This window comes from Artibeus jamaicensis, unplaced genomic scaffold (genome assembly GCF_021234435.1).
Source record: "Artibeus jamaicensis isolate MK-2021 breed Jamaican fruit bat unplaced genomic scaffold, CSHL_Jam_final contig_233, whole genome shotgun sequence".
Taxonomy (NCBI): domain Eukaryota; kingdom Metazoa; phylum Chordata; class Mammalia; order Chiroptera; family Phyllostomidae; genus Artibeus; species Artibeus jamaicensis.
The window spans coordinates 40565415-40584479 of NW_026521486.1; the positions used below are offsets into that span (position 1 = coordinate 40565415).

Consider the following 19065-nt stretch of genomic DNA (forward strand, 5'->3'; position numbering starts at 1 on the left):
ATATGACACATAAATTTAAAAATCATCTATGCAATTCAAAAATATAACAAATGTATAGAATAGTTACCTTATGGAGGCACATCACTTTTATTGAATGCTAGTACTCATAAGTAAAGAATGGATAATATAACATGCTAACACAAAATAAGTAAATATTCTCACTACTAGTAAACATGGTGAGACAATCAACAGTCCAAACAACTAGAAAACTTACTAAATATTATTATTAAATAATATGAAATATATTATAGCATTATTAAATAATAATATCACATACAACAACTATCAAACTATATCATTATTAAATACTAAGTTCTGGGTAAGGGCCAGTTTTACATACAAACAATCTTACATAATATAACTTAACAAGTGCTGAAGACACTGTCATCAAACATACTTCAGGCATTGTCCCTATCTGTCTCAAAGTCAAAGGCAGATCTACAAATCCATATTAGAAATGCAAGTGGAAACAATCCACTTACAGAGCATCAATCATAAATTCTTTAGCTTGAATGTGCTTATAAGGGTAGCTCTCAACCTATAAGAAGGACCAGAAAGCATACAAAGAAGATGAAAGTCATTACTGGAAAGGCATCAGGGGATACTAGGCAATCAGGCATGGCCCCTCAGTGAAATGTTAGTAGAAATCTGATCAATGTGAGGGAGAGAAACATGTGACTATTGGGATAAAAAGCATTCCAGGTAAGAGAAAAGCAAGAACAAATGTCCTGAGACAAGAATATACTGAGGGTATATATATACACATACTTGGGGAGAAGCAAGTGAGCCAGGGGGGGCCAGTGGAGAATTAGCAAAATGAGAATGGGAGGAGAGGAGGGAACTAAGGCCCACAATAGGCTGTGAATTCCATCCAAGGTGCGCAGGGAAGCCACTGGAGAGTTTGTACTGGAAAGTGGCATGGCCTGACCAGGCTGTTAAGGTGATAATTTCAGCTAATCTTCCATCAAATTTCTAAATGCTGAAGTTCCCCCAAGGCTGTATCCTCTTCTCTTTTCCATTTATACATACTTTTATGAGATAACTTTATGGAGTTCCAACTCCATAAAGTTATTGGGCTAAAAGTATTTGGGCTGATGGTTCCCAAATCTACATCTCTAGTCTCCAGACACGGACCAATCAGTATCTCCAGGTGATTCTATTCGGGTCTCTAAACAATATAAACCTGCCCTGACTGCTGATTTCACTATACTCACCTCTGCCACCTCTCTGTCCTCCTTCCCAATGCACCCTCTGCATAACACTGTATCACCATTTATCCAGGTGCTCTCACCACGAACCCAGTAGTCATTCTTCTCCTATCTTCACACCTGCCATCTAATTGATCAACAAACACATCACCAAAATATATTTAAAATAGGATCACCTCTTAACCACTTCAAAGGCTATCTTCACCAACTGCTCACCTCACCAAACTGCAGCAGCCTTATACCTGGTATCTGCCTGTTCCCAACCCTGGGTGAAATCTGAATCTGCCCCCCCCCAAACACAAAAGGCAAGTAGGAACCAAATAAAGAGGCAGCCTACTACAGATTGGTAGTGACAGTTTTGATAAGTGAGGGACTTGCATACTAGGTTTCTCTTGGGCAACAGAAAAACAAGTGGATTGCTACCTCTACCCTCAAGAATCTTAAAAGTTTATACAGCGGCACTAATGGGGTTCAGTCGTGTATTCAGTGCTGATGGTCTAACAACACATTACTTACTCAAGGCTGTTCTTGAGTAAGCTCAGGCTATGGGCAGAATGTACATTTTAAGGAAAGGATCGGGGGGAGGGGTGTGGAGCCTCTGCCTGGGTCCGGCTTGGGAGTGAGCCAGCAATCACGTCCTCTCAGGGACCTCTTCCAACAGTCTCCTTAACTCCAGTCTTGCTGATACCCCGTTCTCCACTACAGCTGCCAGTCATGTATCAAATGAATAAATAAGATTACATCATCCTCAAGTGAAATTCATGAAAAAAAATTCCAAACTTTTTAAACTATGGCCTGCACATCTCCACATCATCTGAATCCTGTAAACCTTTCCAGACCATTTTATTCCACTCCTCTCTCATTCACAATGTTCTCTATGTGGTAGCTACCTTTCAGTCACACCAATATTTCAAACTTTTTCCTGAGTTAAGGTCTCTGTTTTGCTGTCCCTTTTTCCTGGGAAACTTTTCCCTTAGATTTTCAGTAACTCCCTCCTTCTGTTTAATAAGGACACCTAGGATGAGAACTGGTACAAAATCATACTGCCTGCCTGGTTGAGAGAAATCTAAGCTTCTAGTTAATGGGCTTCATCAGTAACTCTCCCTCAGTGCTATAAAAATTAACTTATCCTAACCATTGGTTTGCATTTATTTCTTTTTTAATTATATAGCTTTCAAGTCTACAATTCTATGATATATCATATGTACATTGTATTCTGTTCACCATACAAGTCAAGTCACCTTCCATCACCATTTACCCACCCTTTGCTCTCTTCTACCTCATCATCCTCTCTTGCTCTGTGAATTATCAAACTGTTAACCATATCTATGAGGTTTGCTTTTTTTTTTGCTCAATCCCTTCACCTTTGTGACCCAGCCTTCCAACACTGCTCCCCTCTGACAGCCATCAGTCTGTTCTCTATATCTATGAGTCTGTTTTTATTTTGTTAGTTTATTTTGTTCACTAGATTCTATATATGAGTGAAATAATGTGGTAGTTGTCTTGCTTTTATTGGCTTATTTCACTTATCATAATAATCTCCAGATTCAACCATGTTGTCACAAATGGTAAGATTTTGGTGGGTTTTCTTTCTTTCTTTTTTTTTTTTTTTTTGCCAAGTAGTATCCCATTTATTTCTGTTGAATAAACCTGCCCACGCCACCTACCCAACTTCAAAAACATAAGCTGTTTTAGGACATGGAACATGTTTGTCTTATTGATTGCTATATGATCTGTCCACAAAAAGTCCAGTTATTGTTAATATAATGAGAACAGTTTGTGTAACATCCATGTAACTTGACATCCAAGGACAGTGGACTCGAATGAGCATGAATGAACAATGACAACTTGACTGTATTAGCCAGTAGGGGCAGTTGATGCCACTGAGTGAGCATGTGCACTGTGTGTTTGTCATATTCAAAATGACTAAGTGAGTAGAGCAACAAATATGCATCAAATTTTGCATTAAGCGTGAACATCCCTCCATGGAAACTACTTAGAGGACTCAGAAGGTTACAGCTATGGGCAACTGGTGATTGGAGCTTCATTACGACAACATACCACTTATGCATTAAATCTTCTGCAGAGTTTTTCTGCAAAACATCAAATCACCCAGGTGACTCAGCCCCCGCTAAAGGCCAGATTTAGTGCCCTGCAACTTCTGGAGTTTCTCAAAACTAAAATTACCTTTGAAAAGAAAGAGATTTCAGACTATGGATAAGATTCAGGACAGCAAACTCACAGTTATTAACAACCACACCTAAAACAAAAGCAAACTAAAAGGACAGCTAGATCAGTAGTGGAAACATAGAAATGAAGATCTCAAGGAGGGTTAGCAGGAAAGAGGGAAAGGAAAAAATAAGTAATAAAGTGAAAAGAGGGATCAATTGAGACACATTAAAAGGGTAATGATGGGGGGAGGGAGGGGATGAAAGGGAATAGAAAACTGTAAATATAATCAATAAAAAAATTAAAAAAAAAAAAAAGATCTCAAGGAGGGTTAGCCACAGGGGAGTGGGAGGAGAAGAGGGAGAAGGTACAGAGAATAAGTAGCATAGACAGTAGATAGAAAATAGATGGGGGGGGGGGGCAAGAATAGTATGGGAAATATAGAATCTAAAGAACTTGAGACACACGGTCATAAACTAAAGGGGGGGTAATGGTGGGGAGGGGGGGTAGGGTGGAGGGGAATGAAAGGGGGAATAGAACAACTATAATGGCATAATCAATAAAAAATAAATTAAAAAATAAAACTTAAAAAAAAAAGATTAAGGAAAATACCACAGGACACCTGATGGAGACTTAGAGAACTGTGTGAGGTCCCAGTGAGCCTACTTTGAAGGAGACTAGAGAGTCACTGTCTTATGTACAATGTTTCTTGTATCTTGTACCTTCTTCAATAAATATCCTTATTTTTCATGGTATATGGCTGGATACTTTCTGGAAAGACCTCATACTCTTCAGCACTAGAAAACTGTCTAGAATATATTTATTACTTGTCTGATTGTATGAATATACATTAGAATTCAGTTCAGTTATATTTGAGTCAAGTTGTCTTTTATTCTAATAAAAGAATCTTGCTTCACTTATAAATGTATTCCTATGAGAAAATACATTTCATGGCCCAAACATTAAGTTTTAAATAAAACTTTTGCATACATCTGATCTACATGTAGTAGTTTATAAATGTATTTAGAAGACATATTAAAGAACAAACCCACCTCCATCCTATCTGATGTTTTGTGACCAGTATAATCTGGTGAGCCATTAACATGTCTGAAAACAAAAATTTTAGTGGGGACCCTTTGATATCAAATGGATAAATGCATTTTGGAAAGCCTCGTGGGCATGAAAATGTAGTAAACCAAGTTCAGTGTTGATGTCATCTGGCCAGAACACCAAACAGAACCTTAGATACACCAATTATGGGCCTGTTATTAATCTTTTCACTAATAAATTGGCTAATGCAATTATGCTAACAAAAGTATGCCATTAGCAAACACAGCTGGAATTGGGTCAATAGCAACTTAGAGAACACAGCTGGAATTCAAAATGTCAGATTTTGTTCACAGTATCTAACACTTCTGGGGATAATATTTTAGTAATTTCCTTAGGGAATTATAAAATGGATTAATCCTCTAAAAGAATATGTCCCTGGATATCATAACTCAGACTGGATCATAACATTTATCTACCAAAAAACTTTTCCACCATCAATAGGGTCAATTAAAGTTTTACTGATCATTTATCAATGTATCATGCATTTGTTTGCAAGGTCAGAAATCTAAGGTATAGTTCCATATTTCCATTTTCCCTAATAGGACCCCAAATTTAACAATCTCATCCAATATTTTTAAGTATTGAAAACCAAATAAAGTAATTCAGAAGAGAGTTGCTTTCAAAATTACCAGAAATGAGAATGAAAAATAAAAATATTTTATGATTAAGGAGTTTCTCTTGCTATTCAATTCCTTTTGTAAAAGACAAGTACCTGCACTCCACATGAAAACCCAGGCACTTAGCAGTCTTTCTTAAAAGGTTCCAGTTTTTATTTCACTCTGCAAAATTGGCAGGTAGACAACAACACTTTTAAAGAATTGTATCCTTGGAAAATAGACTTAGCTTGTTTACTGGTTCCTTTGATCTTCTAAATGCCTCCTGAATTCACTAGGCTGAATTGGTTATATGCTCTTTTACCTAAAATCTGTACTTTGATGCATTCAAATAAGAAGAGGTTTTTGTTCAATTTTTAACAGAATTCTTATAGCAATTCAAAAACACATTTGTTTCCTCTTTTCACATGCTTCATTCACTTATAAACTCAGGCTCTTATCAACTAATTTGTATTGCTTACTAAATATATTTAAGAAAAATAACAGAATAATGTACAGAATACATTAAAATGCGAGATAACATAAACCACATGAACTATAGGAAGCTAGTAATACTTAAGGAAAAAGGTGATGAGAATCTGAATTAAGGCAGTAACAGCAAGAAAGTAAAAAAGGTAGAAGAAAAGTCTTTATTAGAAGGAACAGAATTTGTTGCCTCACTAGATTTGTGAGACAGAAGTTTAATTAAGGAAGACTGACCCTGAAATACAAGTGGAGGGAGATGTCAAGCAACTTCACTCGAGTTAGTGCTCAGTTTTCATTCAGCAAGTAAATGAGGTAAGATTCATAAAGAAATGACGACTGAATGAGAAATGTGAGTCCCAAAGGGAAGACTTCCTGTAACCGACTCAGGGCTGTCAGAGCTTCACGAGACCTCTCCTGTGGTGGGACCACCAAGGTTCTCTACAAGCAGCACCCCACCTTGCATGGGAAGGCCACAGTGTAATACCTCAGAGCCCCTGCCTTTGGTAGAGGTAGATGTTATGTGTTCTAAGTCAAACACAATTTGGTTCTTGGTTCTTTTTAAAAGATCCCTAGAACACTGTTATGGAGTTAAATGAGCCAGTACTGCATCTGTTATTGATTATTTATTTTTATTGAGTTGTTCAAAAACTAAGGAATTATTTCAAAACTTTTAAATGTTTTTGTCATAACAAGTACCAGGGTAATGGTATGAAAGTTTCAATCAAGTCCATCCTAACTACAAGTGAATACATAAATAAACAAAAAAAAAAAAACAAGGAAATAAATAAATAAGAGGTTGATAATACATCCAAGTTTTAACCTAAGGGCTTTCTTTCCTAACAGAAAGATGTTAAGGAACACTGACCCTGCAACACAAGAGAAGGTGTTAAGCAACTTCAGTTGAGAATTCCACTAAAGAATGCCATGACATAAGTATACTGTGTTGATGATAATTCTCAAGATAGACAATGGAGATAATGGAAGTTCTTCCATTTATCTATCTTGGTACACACACACACACACACACACACACACACCCCTTCTGCAGAAAATCTGCCAGGCGCTACCTAACAAGCAGCTGGGACTTGGCTTTCCGGAGGTTTCAGCGGGCTAGGTGCTTGGGAGTCCTCAGGGCAGGGCATGGAAATGGCTGCGATCTCCCAAGAAGATTCCTACCTCTCATTCCTACTTATACAGCAAGATGAGAAGAAAACTGAAAATAAAGTCACAAAAAACACTAATAGTAAAGGATAAAAGAATAAAGAGAAACTAAAGCATGGTAGATAATGAATAAACATAGATTTAGGAAAAGAAGCAAAGGAAAAGTTTCCATAGAAGTCAGAGGAGTATTTCAAATAAAAGGGAGGTCAAGTAATATAAAGAATGTACAGCCCTGGCTGGTGTAGCTCAGTGGATTGAGCGTGGGCCTGAGAACCAGACAATCGAGGTTCAATTCCCAGTCAGGGCACATGCCTGGGTTGCAGGCCGGTTCCCTGAAGGCCAGTTCCCAGCAGGGGACGCACGAAGGCAACCACACATTGATGTTTCTCTCCCTCTCTCCTTCCCTTCCCCTCTAAAGATAAACAAATAAAATCTTTAAAAAAAAAAGAATGTACAGAGGCCACTAGATTTGATTTAACCTATGTCAGAGTAGTTTAAGCAGAAAGGAAAACCAGAATATAATAGAGTAAGCTGAAGAGAGAATGAAAAGTAAGTTATGAGCCGGTTTGGTTATGGGAGCATCATCCCATAACCGAAAGGTTGCAGGTTTGATTCTGAGTCAGGGCACATGTCTGGGTTGTGGGTTTGATCTCTAGTGCCTGGTCCAGGCACATAAGGGGGGCAACCAATGCATGGCTTCTCTCTTGCTTCAATGTTCTCTCCCTTCCTCTCTCTCTAAAAGCAATGTCATCAGGCAAGGATGAAAAGGAAAAAAAGGAAGTTATGACAGAAACCCAGGCTGTTCTCTAAACAAGTATGCTAAATGAAAAGTTAGTAAAAGGGATATCATGAGGATAAAGCAAATTCAGGGTAAGAATTTTTAGCATGAGGAAGACATGAAATTTTTCTTATCGGGAAAACAGCTATTTTACAAAAAAGGTATATATTCGGAAAGATATTTACATTCATTACTTCTACAAAACATATCTCACCATCAACAAAAAAAAAGAAAACACAAATTACTGAATGGGAGGAGATATTCCCCAGTGGTACATCTGGTAAGGAGTTAATTTCTAAAATATATATGGAGCTCATGCAACTTAACACCAAAAAAATAAAACACAATCTGATTTTAAAAATGGGAAGAGGACTTGAATAAACATTTCTCCCAGGAAGACATACAGATGGCCAACACACATATGAAAAAATACTCAAGATCACTCACTAATCTTTAGAGAAATGCAAATCAAAACTACAATAAAATATCAGCTCACACCTGTCAGGATGGCTGCCATCAGTAAATCAATAAACAAGTGTTGGTGAGGATGCAGAGAGAAGGGAATTGCCGTACACCGTTGGTGGAATTGTAGGTTGGTGCGGCCACTATACAAAACAGTATGGAGGCTTTTTACAGAAAAAAATTTTAAAAGTATGATATGACCCAACAATTCTACTTCTGGGTATTTATACAAAGAAATCCAAAATGCAAATCTGAAAGTATATTAGTACCCCTATGTTCACTGCTACATCATTTACAATAAAGATACGGAAGCAGCCTCAGTGCCCATTATTAAATGAATAGTAAACAAGTTGTGGTACATATATACAATGGAAGGTTACTCAGCTATAAAAATGAACAAAATCTTCTCATTTTCAACAACATGGTTAAATCTACTTGATCTAATGATAACTGAAATAAGTCCGAGAAAGACAAATACACTATGATATCACTTACATGTGGAGTCTAAAACACAACATAAATGAACAAACAACATAGAAACCAACTCCTAGATACAGAGAATAGACTGACGGTTACCATTTGGGGAGTTGGGATGGGGAGAGGGCAGGGTTAGGGGATAAGTGGGGGCAGTGGAGAGACTGAACAAAAAAGAAAAAATCTCATGGACACAGACAACAATGTGGTGATGGCTGGGAGGAGGGGCTTAGGGAGAAGTAGATGAGAGTATAAGTGGGATAAGTGGTGATGGAAGGAAACTTGACTCAGGTGAACACATATTACAGTGTACAGATGATGTGTTGTGAAATTGTATACCCGAAGCCTGTATAATTTTGTTAACCAGTGTCACCCCAATACATTCAATAAAAATAAAAAAAGAAACACAAATTGCCAGTTTTAAAAATAGTCACAAGGATGTAAAGTACAGCATAGGGGATATAGTCAATAATACCATAATAATTACGTGTGGTGTCCGAGAGTACTAAACTTATCAGGATGATCACTTCATGAGGTATATAAAGGTCTAACCATTATGTCATAGACCTAGAACTAACATATTATATGCCAACTATAATTGAAAACTAAATTTTTAAAGAATAAAGAATGAGTCAACTGTTTTTAAAAAGAAGACATCTCCTGCATAATATTTAGTCATTACTGATTACTGAAGGAAAACAGAGTTAATTAGGTGGGAGGTACCTACCACTCTACTACTCTCTGCCTGAACTCAAGGCAACTACGCTGGTGAGGACCACATGTTGCTACCTTCACACTCACCCTCAACATACCCAACCCCATGGGAATGTCCTTAACTACCCAGTTATCATGCCCCTAAAGACTAGTTTGAATGAGAAATGCAGAAATTACATTCAGGGAGAGAGGGCCCTTGAACGTTTACGTCCAGTCAAGGTTAGGGAGGTCGTTTTCCATTTATGAACAATGATAAACAAAGAAAAGTGATCTTCATTGAGAAACAGAAGTTCAGGGAAAAGTCACAGTGTAAAGAACATGTGGCCTGAGAGAGAGAGAGAGAAACTCAGTGTAATCCACTTCCTTTTTCTGCTGCTGTTCCCATAAAGCCAGGTTATATATCACATGATCCCTTGCATAAACTACCTATGTGTGAGATAAATGAATGCATTTTCTTTCCTAGCAACTAAGTAATTCCGACTAAAAAAAATGGATTTTTTTACGATCCTTCCAATACAAAGGTATAGAAATTGTGTATGTCTAGCCACAGTGCTATGACTCTTATCATGAGGAGAAGGAAGGTGACATGGCAACTGCACTGAACTTGACTTAGGGACACTAATGCGCTTATTACAGCTTCTCTGAATCTTTCTTCAAATGCTTCATAATAAAAATAAATATCAAAAATATTCCTTTACTGAAAGAAAGCAGCAGAAATTATATTTTTTACCACCATACCTAGGCTTCTAGTTTCTCTATATAAGTCCCTAAGCTCATGTCCCTTCCCTCTTCTCCAAATTAAAATATTCCCCTTTTCCAAACAGCACTAGAAATCATATATATATATATATATATATATATAAAATATATATATACATATATATACAAAAACATATATTATATATACATATATATTCTATTATAGTTAATAACCTCCAACAATAGAAAAGTAGAAAATCTCACCCTCCTGACATTAGTCCTGCTGGCCTCTCAACCCTGGTACAGCTGCCAATTCCCCATCTCTGTATTCAGACTTCACACGGCTCCTAGTTAAACCCCTTTCAGCCCTTCCTACTAAGTCTGGCCTAATTCCAATCCCACAGGTCAATGAATAGGCTGTTCAGGACCATGAATGCCTAGCCAAAAAGCCCCACACCCATCCCTCTCTTCCTACCTCCTCCTCTTTATCCGCCTCCTTCTACCACCCTGTTGCTCCTGAACCTGTACACTCCCCTATAGGCAACCTATCTGCATGGCAGTGGCGATGGAGCCCAGGCCCTGATTTACAAAACTGGTGGGAAGCAAGTCAGCACACAGGAACTGGGCCCACAGATTGGTTTTCCCATGGGGAATCAGGCCTGTATTGTATCCAGGCTGCTTTGAGGCTTGCTTTTTGCTAAAACTCCCTCACGCTGAATTGAGGCAGAAAGTGTTGACTGCATATCTTTAAAGGAACTTCCTAAAATCTATGCTAAACCTCCCAAATGTGGAGTGTAACCAGTTACACCACTTTTCCCCTTGCATCTGCAACATCCTTCTCCTTGAAGTAATTAGCAACATTCTTTCCTTTGTTGTCTGTAAAAGGTAATCTCCTAAAGCAAACCTGTTACATAGTAAATGAGGACCATCCTTGAGATAATGTGCCCAGAAAAGCAATAAAAGCCTGCCCAGGCAGGGATGGGGGCCCTCTCTAACAGAGCAGCCGTGCCATCCCTTTTTCTCCACAGGACTTCTGCAGTCCATGTGAATTTGTTCATCGCAGCCACAACACACTGGACCCCACTGGCCAGAGTCCGTATCACTCCCCAGGTTATGGCTGGTGCCCGTCGAGTACAGCTCTTTACAACAGAGGAACGGGAAAACCAGAGCCCCAAAAAGAACAACAACAACAAGAAAAAAACTGTAAGTGACTCTAGGACAGGCTTTATGTCTGTTTCGTTCATACTGTACCTTCAGAAACTGGCGTGGGGCCCGGCATGAAGAGGTAATTAAAAAATATTGTTGAGCAAATGAATTGCAAGGACAGTGGAATAGTAAATCATTCTGCCAGCACCCAAGGATGTACGTCCATTCTGTCTGAGTGACGCCTCCCAAAAAGCCACCAGCTCACTGTTTTCCCAGCCTTAACCTGATCCAGAGAACTGACATCACTTCTTCACCAAAAACAAATAAATAAATAAGACTAATATATTCCACATACTAAAATAGGACTATTATTACATGAATGTTATGGACATGTACATTTTGTATTAATAAATCCACATAAATATCGATCATAAATGAAGACATTATAATTTTTATTGTATAATCATCACAAAAAAAACATAAAACATGAACTTACATGTTTGGACAAGTTGGGGCTCTTTGAGTCAACATCATACCTAAAAGATTAAAATATAAAACTCAAATTATTTCTATAACATACAGCTAGAGAAAAACATCAGTATTTTCTAAAAACACATAAATAATATTAAAAAAAATAAATCAAAATTATAGCAATGGGGAGAAAAACTTTTATTTCTGCAACCTAAATAGAAATCCCCATGTTTTAGTCATCCATTCTGCTGCTTGATAAGCCAAGTTTAAACTTTATCTGTCTTATGAAGCAATTAGTAGCCTAATAATATTTAAAATGCCCTAAAAACTGCAATTCCTCTCCCCTGGATACCACTGAAAAGGAAACAGAGAGGATGGCAACTAGTAAAAGGCTGTCATTTGTATACATTATAATTCTTACTTAATATGTTAAATACTGTTGTTAACTTGGAAATGTGGCTAAAGTAAGGAGATATTATTTTTCCTCAATCACAGAACTTGGGGGAAACATGTATCTTACAGTAAGAGAAAAATCTGTTTATATAGCACTACCTCATATCCTGTTTTAGACTAGACGGTACTCAGGATGATTCCTGGAAGAGACCTTGGGAACACATCACTCACTGTCACCTTAGCCCCTCTTTCTAAAGAATTTGTGGAAATGGTAAGATCACTAACAGTGAAAACAACCAGAATATGCTGAATTCTTGAACAGGAAAATACTTGTACTGCCTCCAGTCTTTCTTCCAAGTCGGATTCCTTGTACGTCCCTTGTGCATAGCTTCCCAGTGAAAATTAACTGCTTTGTTTCAAAGGTTAATTAAAGTCTTCCCTCTCACATAACAAGAATGTTTTTGCAAAGAAACAAAGCATCTCAATCAATAAAAGGCGAAGAATCAGAGTTCACGGAGCGTGCTGATGCTGGGCAGAGGGGCACTCATTCCCTGGCAAAGAATGCTTAGCACATAGTGGCTTTCAAACTGCGTGATGCAAATATGTGCCTCGGAAGCATTACTCTGCTTCACATCAGGGAGTGCTGAACACTCTCAAGAGCTGTAACCTAGAATTTTAAGCCAGCAAATGGCCAACATCTACTGAAAACTTACAGATATTAGTATACAAAAAAATAATTCTTATTCGAGAAATTTTCGTTATTCAACGCTTTTGTTTTTTTCAGGATAAGACTTAAATTAGCAACTGTAGCACTATCAAAGGTGAAACATAACTGCATTGGCTCCTTCCCAAGAATCAGTCCTGGAAACAGTTTTCTATAAAAGGTTTAGTGGCTAGGGAGAAATTACATGGTATGCTCACTTAAAAGAAGCAAAAAGAAAAGTTATGTTTTAATCACAAAGGATTATTTTCAAATACAACCCTCATTTACTGTTTTTAACAGTTTTTTTAAATGCTATTATCTCAAAAATAGGTAATTTAAAGCATGCCTCTAAAGGTAATATGTTGAATTATAATGCATTCAAAATGACTGTGATTTTTCTATCAATGGAATTTTCCTTCTAATTTTTTTTAAAGCTTTTCTTTTTAGACAGAGTGGAGGGGAAGGAGAAAGAAGACGAGAAACCAAAGTGTGCTTGCCTCTCACGTGCTCCCTATTAGGGACCTGGCCCACAACCCAGGCATGTGCCCTGACTGGGAATCAGACTGGCGACCTTTTGATTCCCAGGCCAGCGTTCAACCACTAAGCCACACCAGCCAGGGCTCCTTGTAACTCTTCTAGAAGACTAACTCTGCTCCTCACCCTCACAGGTGAGAACACAAACACTACATGTGTATGTTGTGTGCATATGTGTGTGTGTCCAAGTTTATGAGTGCCATACTCTCCTTAAGAAAAAGAGAATATACATTGCAAAGCAGGAAGCTCACTAGTTTACCCTGAGGAGAGTGCACCCCAGGGTACTTAACTAAGGGGGATTTTGTAAGCAACTTCATCTTGCTACTGAAATCTTATTATTAGAATCCCTGATTGGCAGTAACTGATTTGGATGGATCCTAAGGATTATGTTTTCTACTTTATGGTAACAGACGTTGAATGGAGTTATTCCTATATTCTAAAATTCCAACTGAGGTCTAAAGCTGAAAACAAAAGAGCCTAAGTATCCCCATGCTCAGCTCAGAGATGACAGTTGATGATCAATGAGTCCTAACATTAGGGGCAGACCCTTCTCCATGAAGCTTACTCATAAAGTGCCAGCCTATTCCCTACCTCTCGGGAGGGCAGGAGGTTCCACTCCCCAAAGCCAAGTGAAGGGAGTTCTAAAACCTGGGGTGCTTGTGAGAAGGGGCAGTAGCATCTGGTCCCCAGTCAGTTATAGAACCTGTCTGCAGGTCCATCCTTCAGCTTGCAGAAGAAGAGAACGTCAGGTCACAGACCTAGGAAATGCCTTCGGAGGGCTGAGGAATGAAGAACAGTGTTCTTTCAAGTCCCTCCTCCACAGTGAGGAAGATAAGCAGGGTGCTAAGCACAGGTCCCTTGAGGCTGGTACCCTCTAAGACCTAGATTTTCCAGGAGGTAGGACACCCACATTTCTGCCTGCCACCCCCTCCTTTGTGCTCTTCCACCTCCCTTCTCTCCTGCAAGTACTGGGACAATCGCTCGAACTGAGGGGACTGGAAGTGAATTAAGTTTGAGATTAAAGTTTTAAAGTGAAGATTTCCCTAGTGATTAACAAAGGGAGATGGCATTAAAAAAAAAAAGGGACTGAAAGTCTTGAAATTAGACCATTAAATAAGGGAGCCCTTCACCTGACAGTGTCAGAACAATTACTGGAAGAAATAAAATAATATTTGTTATTGGGGTGAGAAGCAACTTTTACTTTTTTGATGACTACATTACTTAAAGTTTATAATAAATATTTATTATTTTGAAATGAGAGCTAACTATACAGAAGAATGAAAAAGAAGAAAAAGAAAAAAGGGAAATAAAGAGACAGAATGAAAAATCATGAAATACTGGCTGGTTTTAGGATACAGTTAAGTCTAAACTACAGGGAGAAAATTCAGGGTTTACCACGCTGATGTAAGAAAAAAATGATTTTAAAAAGTACTATGAAGGCCCTGTACAACAGGAGATAATCAACCCACATCCTACATGACGTATGTGTCTGCTTTTAAATAACAACAGTACATGCAGTCTTCCTGATAAACATCATCGGGAAATCACTACATTCCACTGTAAGTTACTTTTTCATAAGCCTCATTTTTTAAATTATTTCCAAAAGGGTTTCAAGCAAATAAAATCCAAATGGGGCATTAAAATTTCTATTTGATAAGTATCATGAATACTTAGAACTTCTACAAGCCTTAAAGGAAAGGGGCTGGTATAAAATTGTCCTTTTTAAGGAAGCACTGCTGGTTATTTACTGGACACAGTATAGAGGAAAATGAGAAAAACCACTAACAGTAGAGACCTTTTTTTTTTTTTTACATAAGGAGGCAAGATTTTAAAAATCATTATAAATTGTAACAACGTGGTTTACTTTATTATTTTTGGCTATTCAAAATAACATATATATCTTTCTAAATACTTGTAATGTTCATAAACTCTCTTTAATTATTTCAATATATTAAGCATATACTATAATATGTTACCTTTTCCCCTCTCAATGGATTTCCTTTTAACAATATCCAGACACTTGAACTATCTGGATAGAGAGTTCCTCTATCAGTTCCTCTCTGGAACTGATGATTGACAGACTGACTCCAGATTCTCTGTAGAGAGGGAGTTGATTTTAACAATAATAATTTAATATGCCTAATGAAGCATCAAAATCACAAGAATATTAAAAACATCAGGTATCCCATGTCTTAGGAATATGAGGCCATGAAGTGATAAAAACACCACAGCTAGGCAGAAATGCACATACTATACAAAGAAGGGACTGAGAGGAACTTAAAGGTCTGAGAGATGTCCGCATGGAGTCAATGAGATCACCTTGAGTATATGCAGAACTTGCAAGAAACCTACCAGGGCATAGGACAGTTTGAAAGAATGCCCATATATACTGCCCAGCATTTCTACATGGTTAAATTGTTCACTTACTATATAAATGAACAGATAGCCCAAATCCAGTAAAACACAAAGAAGTACTACGGACGAGGCTCAGGTCACACTCTAAATAAAATTACAGATAATCCAGTTTTCTACCTGTATAATCTAGTATTCAGTGCAACCACAGGACTCAGCCTTATGCTATTATAATTGTCATTAAATATTAATTTTAATACAATCTTTAGTAGAACTTACAAATCAAAACGAAGGTTCTCTTTTTCTTCAAAAAAGTAGTCCAGAATAAATTTTCTTACAAAATCCGGATTTAATGTATTATCAATTACTTCAGTTCTTCCAAACTGTTGAGAAACAGAGAGAGAGGTGAAAATCAAGCCTTGCATGGTTACTTATTACAGTATTGTACTTAGTATTAACATGGTTCCTCGAAACATAAGCAAAAACATCCAAGTAATGTGATACAATAAAGCCCTTCAGAAAGGTTTTTAGAGGTCAAACCTTTCCCTCTTACTTAAGGAAGCCAGAACATGCTCACTGAGTTCATTCACATTACTAGGCAAGCAGCTTCTGAAAATTCATGTAACAAGCTGCAGTATTTTCTCCTTCTGTCCCCACCGGATCCCTTGCTAATCAAAGAAATTATTTCTACCTTAAATTTAAATTTATCACATATATTTTGCCTAAACTAGTGTGTAATTAAGCCAAACAACACATATTCTTACAATTGGAGGGTTCACAGTATTCAAAATCAAGCAGTCCTCTGCACAACAGTGATTAGCCACATTCTGAGAAGAACTTTCTTATGATGCTTCAATCATTTAGTTTGGTTTTTATTTGGTTTAATCTTTATGGTATCTAGACAGGCAATGTGGGGCCTATGATTCTTACATATTCTGAAGTTAGTGCATTTCACTTGTGCTTTGAAAAAGTAAATTTGTCCATGTTGGGGGAAGTGGAAATCTAGGAACAAATCTCCATGCTTTGGTGTGAAGGAGGTCAATCAGGCACCCCTCCTGAGATAGACAGTGCAGAAATAAAACTTAACATCTCTGTTTTGTATTGGGCTCACATCTTCCCCTCCTACTGCCATGGAATTCTAATGAGGGAATTTTAACCTTCAGTTCTGTACAGCATTATGCATGCTGTCTTATCAGAGAACCAACTGTTATTAAAGTTCAAGGAAAAGCTATCCTTTTAATAGGAATAAAAGAACTGTGCTAATCCACTAAAAAATGAAGGTCATGAGCTTACATAAATTTTGGTAATAAAACTATAGTACAAAATACTGATGACAAAGAATCTACTATGGCTATTGCTAATTATTCCAGAAAGAAGTAGCTTGTAGAGTTTATGCATTGGACAATGTTTTACATCATGCACAGGTTCATACAGACAAACCACAACCAACATAACTAATTGAACATTTTCAAAATACTGAATATTTATTTTGAACAATAATAGTAATGACAGCCACTATTTATTGAGTACTTACTTGATTCTAAGCACTTTTCACACAATACTTTAAATCTTTATCCTAACCCTAAACATTAGGTATCATTTGTCCCAGATGGGAGGATTGAAGAGGAAAGTCCCAACCTCAGTCACTGTGGCTACAAAATCCACCTTCTTCCTAGGACTCTCTTCTATTTCAGGTGGGCCCTGCAAAGATTCCACCGTGAGCTTATCCATGTTTCCAGTTTTAAGGAAACAGGAACAAGGACTTGTACCTAATCACCACAGGCCCACAGTGCTCACAGGCCCCAAAAGAGCAATGCCAAGGGTCAAGGAGTACAAGTCTGGTCCAGAGAGAGCCTGAGCCCTCACAGCCTTCCTACAGCTGGAGGGTAAAGTGGTTTCCAGAGAGCATCAAACTGGCAAATGCACAATACTCTCACAGAGAAAGTCAGCCAACATTCACATTTCCCAGCACCCAAATCCACATAGTAGATTTTAACCCAAATTCACACTCAGGGGTAAGAAGATAAAGTGCAGTTCCCCAAGGTAAATCCCACTGAATTGCAATTCCCTAGGGCCACTGAGCCATTAAGACATCAGGAGCCTGTTTCTTAGGGAACAGTGGCTTGTCAGCAACACAGGTGGCTAGGCATACTCCACTATCTCAAGTGAAGATTAATCTGTAGCCATTAAAATTTTAGATAATCTTCTATAAATATCTATTACAGTATGCCTTCCGACACATAGTCCCGATTGCTTTTGAGATCTCACCAGTAACTTTCACTTTGCTATCTCCAGGGGACACTTTTTGGGCCTCCTTGCACTAGACCACTCAGCAGCATCTGACACGGCTGCCCACTCTTTCCTTTCTGAAGACTCCTGTTTTTTGACAGCACACTTCCCTGTTTCTCCCCTCTGCTTAGGTTCTCAGGCATGCAATCTCTCATTGTCAAAGCACAGTTCTAGGCCCTCTTCCTGTCTCTATCTTCACCCATCTATTAGGTTGTTTTATCTGTTCCTGGGCCTCTAAATACCAAGTACATGACCATGACTTCTAAATGCATATCACCAGCCCAGATTCACCTGAACAGAGACTTACAAATATAACTGTCTTCCTACCTTCCACACGTGGTTGTCTTATAGGCCCCTCTAAATTACTGTCTAAACTTAAATGTTTATTTTTATGCCACAACTCCCACCCCAAATCTGCTCCTGACCATGTCTACCCCCGTCAATAAATGATGCCACTATCTACTTGATTTCATAGGCCATAGAGGGAGTCATCCTCCTAAACTACCGCTCATCACAAACTCAGAAAGTGCCAGTTCCAGCTCTGGAACATAGCCTAGAGCTCTTTATTTCTCTCCAGTTTCTGTCATTAGCCTAATTCAAGCTTCCATCTTTCTCATAATCAAATCAAGGGCCTCCTAAATCATATCTCTCCTGCTTCTTCTTCCCTTTGTAATTCCCCCTCACATAACATCCAAAGTAATCTTTTAAAAAAGGTAAACCCAGTCGTGCAATTTCATCACTCTAAAAGTCTTTAATAGCTTCCCAAAGTATTTCTAATAAAATCTCTTTTCTTTTGTCTACAGGACTTGGACCCGTCTGTCTTTTGAACTTCATCATGGGCCAGTATCTGCCCTTTCTCTTTGTCCCACAGCCAGCTGGTCTTCCCTTAGGTCCCTTTACACACCAAATCCTTCCCATGCTATGGCCTTTGAACCTGCTAGTTCCTCTTCCTATAATGCCTTTAACCCCACCTTTGCATGGCTGACTTTTTTCCATCCTTCAAGCCTCTGCTTAAATGTCAGTATTCTGGCTCTACTAAAGTTGGTCCCCACCTCTAAAATTATCCCCCTTATAGAAAACCTGTGTTTTTCTTAATGAAACATATTTTGGAATTATACTTTTATTTATTTGCTTGTTTTATATGTCCTTCACCAGACCGTTGAGCTCCATGAAGGCACAAGATGTGTATATCTGATTGACTTACACCTGTATGAAACTGAACAAATGGTTCAGGGGTGTCCAACCCATGGGCCGAATGCAGTCTAGGATGACTACGAATGTGGTCCAAACCAAAATCATAAACTTACTTAAAACATTATGAGA

The 19065-nt window shown here is 38.1% G+C and overlaps 1 protein-coding gene across 2 annotated transcripts in view; it reads right to left on the reverse strand.

Annotated features, from left to right (window-relative positions):
• Window positions 1-19065, reverse strand: part of CPNE8 (copine 8) — a 183487-nt gene that overhangs the window by 122313 nt on the left and 42109 nt on the right. For both annotated transcript variants that reach the window (XM_037139711.2, XM_037139713.2), the window contains exons 4-5: window positions 15733-15836; window positions 11497-11536 (exon numbers count right to left, since the gene is read on the reverse strand). In XM_037139711.2, coding sequence (XP_036995606.1) covers window positions 11497-11536; window positions 15733-15836 — 144 coding nt within the window. The remainder of the gene's footprint in view (window positions 1-11496; window positions 11537-15732; window positions 15837-19065) is intronic.